The sequence below is a fragment of the Heterocephalus glaber genome, unplaced genomic scaffold (assembly GCF_053883595.1).
Source record: "Heterocephalus glaber isolate CG9 unplaced genomic scaffold, H.glaber_assembly_v1.0 deba00001452, whole genome shotgun sequence".
Classification (NCBI taxonomy): domain Eukaryota; kingdom Metazoa; phylum Chordata; class Mammalia; order Rodentia; family Bathyergidae; genus Heterocephalus; species Heterocephalus glaber.
The window spans coordinates 1217557-1222423 of record NW_028258302.1 but is presented as its reverse complement, the minus strand read 5'-3'; the positions used below and the strand labels follow the sequence as shown (position 1 = coordinate 1222423).

The window sequence follows — 4867 nt, the reverse complement described above, 5'->3', positions numbered from 1 at the left end:
TCTCCAAAGACAGCTTGTGCTTGTGATGCTCAGAGAGGCTTCAGGTTTCACGCATCCAGGCACGCATCCAGGAGAGCATGTGTAGCTGGAAGCCATGGCAACCCATCTTCCGGGGTCTGCTGGGGATCTTCACTCACTCACCAGAGTTAGGCTTCAGGCTCCCCTCTGATCCTTGGATTCTATCTTCCAGTTTCTATCTACCTTCAGTCCGTGGACTCTCTGTCCTGCCTCTGGTCCTCCATGTCTTCTAGTCTGTCCTTCTTTGTATTTGATGCTCACTGACTTGGCTTCTGTGTCTATTCTGCCCAGAGTAGGCCTCTCAACTGTACCCTGGCCCATCTTTGCTGGCCTCAGGTGAGGGTCTTTTTCCTCACTCCCACATCATGTACTCTGTCTTTTGTCTCCCAGGATTCTCCAGATGGTACCAGGCTCCCACCCTGTCAGGCCACAGCAAGTGCAGACCCAGGCCTTTGGAGGATATTCCCAACTGCCTCATGACCTGAGCCAGCCCTCTCTCCTCTTTCCAGACAGAGCTGTGGACTCCTGAGGCGGCCTGAATGTGGCAGGAGAGACTATGTAGGGAATGGTCAGCTCTGGTCAACCTGTCTCACCTCTGGCTTTCGATCAAGTATCTTTTATGAAGCTGTCTGGGAAGAAGAAGAGCATGGCATGGAGAACAGGGAGCAAAAGGGACAACACAGACTTAGAGAAAGCACCACCCTGTGACCATTCCCCTATGTGCAGAGGCAGCCCTATGAGATTCAGGAACAAGCCTGGCATCATCTTCTCCCTATATTTGATTAGCCTGAGTTGCTGCCTATTCCAGAGTTATTTGTCCTGCTTTTTGGCCTAATTTCTGCTCTTGCTGACCTCATTCATTCAGTTTCTTCCCCGGAGTAGAAAGGAATGAGCCAGCAAGTAAGTAGTTCATGGAATGAGAGGACCTGTTTTCCATCAGGTCAGCCAACTACATTCTCACTGATGCTGCCTGTTGCTTATGAGTACTGGCTCTGCTTCAGCAACAGATATGACCCAGCTAAGGCGTGTCACCTCTTTCCTCATCTGCAAAATGGGTACAGCAATAATGTGCACTAATAACTCAAGTATAGCTTTACCTGTTTCCTGTAGCAGGTGTCAACTCTGATTGGAGGATTTATATCTATGCTCATTATTAAATCTTGCAACTATTACCCCAGTTATGAAATTAAAATAAATTAATGAAAAGAACATGTACTTAACACATAGGAAGCTGAAATTATTATAATTATTCTTATTTACATGTATTAGCTAGGACAAGAGTTGAGAGAAATTGAAAAAGATTCATAACATTTAGCACAAACTACACCCAACACTCCCTCCCCATGGATTTGGCAGCCTGGTTTCTGAAGAGCTCATGACTTCTAACACAGGTGATTTTTTCCCCTTGATCTCTTAGAAACAGGAAGGAAAATTATAAGGACAAAAAGAATATAAGCACTTCTTTCTCTTTCGTTCTCGTTTCCCAGTGTCTCCTGGTATGTACTGATCTCAGGATGTACCAGGTTTGGTATTAAATAGAGTACGCAGGAAAAAAAATAAAGTCATACACAGTGGAGCTGCTCGGTGGGAATGTGCCCAAACTTCAGAATTCTTAAGTCAGCTTGCCCTTGCCTTAAGCTAGAACGGGGTCCAAGGAACTGAACAGCTGACAGCCACAAAATGTAAGATTTCATCTCAATTCTGCTCTGAACTCCCATCGTACTCAGGGATAAGTCTCCAAACTGCAATTCAGGCTCTTGTCTCCTCTCTGGAGATTGCCTCCAGGGCTGCTGGGAGGTTTTCTGTGTCAGCCCTTGCAGCTACCAAAAATCCCTCTAAAAGATGGAACCTACCAACCTGCCTGAGAACTGGGGACCAAAGCAAAGTCTGGCTATAAGGAGAAGTTGGGATATTGGTCTAACTCTCTTAGATGGTTCCCTATAGATAAGGGGGCCATGAAGTAGTATCCCAGTCAGATATTTGTTTTAGAAAGAGTACTCTGAAGGCTGGTGCAGAGAATGGGCTGAGCAAGGGACCCAGTGGGAAGACTTGGATGAGAGCAGGGGGGAGAGATGCTAAATGTTTGAACTAGACACTGGCAATGGAATTGGACAGGGACAGATGGGGAAGAGAGGCATTCTGGCAGTGACAGCAATGGAACCTGGTGACAACTAGGATGTAAGGGATGAGACAGGATCTGAGGGTGTCCTTCCAAGTTTCTGGTTGGTCTGATTGGACTGACCTCACAGATACTGTCAATTATTCTGCGTGTGTGTGTGTGTGCATGTGTGTGTGTGTGTGTGTGTTCTACATTTCCATTTGTGCTTATGTGCTCATCTACATCTTCTCATGACAATTTCTCCTTGTTTAATAAATGTTATTTGCATTTTCTGAATGCATGTCATGCAATGAGGAGGATGGAGTGAGTTCTCAGGATGTTTGCTTATATAGCTTGGATCTGAATCTCAGCTGTATACAGACATGCATTCAGAAAATGCAAATAACATTTGTTGATCTTCTATCACATTTTAGGCCTTTTGTATGATGATTTACATTCTAAAATATCATCCAACTGTTGTGAAAAACCAAAACATGGAGAAATTCTCATTTTCTACTCCTCAGGGTTCTCAAGGTCAGGGGAAAGGGAAAATGGCTTATTCAAGGTCATTCACTTCATAAATTACAGCCACGTTTGAGAAATCAATGTTCTTTCTAATACAGAGAACCTACGAACAGGGTGAGGGTAAAATTAAGTAGAAAAATAAATTGATATATTCAAAAGGACCAAATGGTTTTTCTCTCTGTTTCAGGTATCTGAAATTTCCCAACTCGCCTAGGATCCATACATCAATATTTATCTCTAAATACCTGGAGGACGAAGGAAATTTAGTCCTTATTAAGGAAAAGAAGATGGTAAGATAAATTAGGGATAAGCCTGCCTAATGTTTTCATTTTATAGTAAAGAAAAACAGAGATGAGATGGAGAACTACTGGTGGTTTAGAGGTACAGCTGGTACTAGATTTGAATTTCTCAATTAAAAACTTTCTGGGCCTGGTGACAAAGGACAAGAGCAGGTAAAAAAAAAATCTGTCTTGTCAAAAGGGGGGAATATTATGATGTTTCATCAGAATTGGACACTGACCACTACCTAACCCCATCAGTAACATCAGCTCTAGTGTATGCATTAGCTTGTTACCTGTCTGAATTGCTACCTTTCCTTTCCATTGAGAGGTAGAACACAATGCATGAACCCAATCAGTCCTTTGTAACCGAATTCATCCTTCTGGGATTCTCCCTGGGCCCCAGGACCACACCTTTGCTCTTCTCATCCTTTCTGATTATCTACCTGTTGATTATTCTGGGTAATGGCTTGATCACCATCCTCATCTGCCTGGACTCACACCTCCACACCCCCATGTACTTCTTTATTGTCATTCTCTCCATGTTGGACATGGGCTACACCACCACAACTGTGCCTCAGATGTTGGCACATCTGGCCAGCCAAAGGAAGACAATCTCTTTTTCCAGCTGTGTAGCCCAAATGTACATTTTCTTGGTGCTAGGTGTCACTGAGTCCTGGCTCTTTGCTATCATGTCTATAGACAGGTATGTGGCCATCTGTCATCCACTCAGGTACAAAGTCATCATGAGCCCATGGGTATGTAAGATAATGGCCATTTTCTGTGGACTCTGGGGTGTCATCTCTGCTGTTGTCTATACCATCTTTGCCATGCGTCTGCCCTACTGTGGCCCCAACAAGATCAACCACTTCTTCTGTGAAGTCCCTGCAGTCTTAAAACTGGCTTGTGCAGACACCTCAGTCAATGACCAAGTAGACTTCATTCTTGGTTTTAGTGTAATTTTGATTCCTCTGTCCCTTATCTTTGTCATTTATATCAACATCTTCATTGCCATCTTGAAGATCCACTCAGCACAGGGACGGCTGAAGGCTTTCTCTACCTGTGCATCCCACATCACTGTGGTCACCATGTTCTGTGTGCCAGCCATGGTCATGTACATGAAGCCCAGATCTAAGGCCACCCCTGAAGAGGACAAGAAGCTGGCCTTATTCTACAATGTTATCTCTGCTTTTCTCAATCCCATCATCTACAGCCTTCGGAACAAGGATGTGAAGAAAGCTTTCCTCAAGGTTATAGGCCAAGGAAAAGTCCCAGAATGAGACCTTGAAAGAACAGAGAAATTAGATTCATGGTGCACAGCCTTTGCTCAGACTCATGGTGTACAACCTACACACTCATTCACGTGACCCACCAGTACCAGCACACACTGCTCTCAGCTCCTCCTCTCAACTCCATACAGGTCCTTTGGAGACTATCCACATTTGGCTGAGAATAAAACATGGAAATCTCTGTAGGCACATTAGTCCTTTATTTCCCTTTTGTTTTAGGGTTTTGGTGTTTAACAAAAAAGGGAATGTCTGAGTCATTAAAATCTTTTACCTTATGAAATAAGTGGAATGGTATATGCCATGGGGCTGAATCTTGACATTCAGTATCCTCTGGAAACCATACACATGGTACTAGGAAAGCTGGCTACAAGACAAGAGGACTGACTTGGTGGATTTTTGGCTCAAGAGGAGAAATGAGTTTCAGAAGTGCAGGCTGGAGACAAGTTAGGTGGCTGGAGACTAGGTGCAATCTGTCCCCACTGACCTTTCCCAGACTGATCTCAGGTCACCCGGACCTCCCACTTCACCTAAACTACATTGCTCCATTGTCTTGAGTGTCTTTTCCACATCAAGGCTTCCTCATATGCTATTCTCTCTCGTAACTTTAACTCCATGCTACTCTATCTTACCCCAAAGGGCTGTTAACTCTGGTTTATCCA

At 44.1% G+C, this 4867-nt stretch overlaps 1 protein-coding gene across 2 annotated transcripts; it reads left to right on the top strand.

The window, feature by feature from the left end:
* The first annotated feature begins 418 nt into the window (after positions 1-418).
* On the top strand, positions 419-4199 carry LOC101700430 (olfactory receptor 2A12). Of its 2 annotated transcripts, XM_087215130.1 has the most exons (2): positions 419-439; positions 3279-4199. In XM_087215130.1, the coding sequence occupies exons 1-2, from the start codon at positions 419-421 to the stop codon at positions 4197-4199; spliced, it is 942 nt and encodes a 313-aa protein (XP_087071256.1). The 2 variants fall into 2 exon arrangements, with proteins under 2 accessions (XP_087071256.1, XP_004871896.2); XM_004871839.2 differs by lacking the exon at positions 419-439 and having other exon boundaries at positions 3261-4199.
* The last annotated feature ends 668 nt before the right edge of the window (positions 4200-4867 follow it).

Bases quoted from the DNA above. Each gene is read 5' to 3' on its own strand.
- LOC101700430 (XM_087215130.1), top strand. From the start codon at position 419: ATGGTACCAGGCTCCCACCCT. The intron at 440-3,278 runs GTCAGGCCACAG...GAACCCAATCAG, and splicing joins TGGTACCAGGCTCCCACCCT to TCCTTTGTAACCGAATTCAT.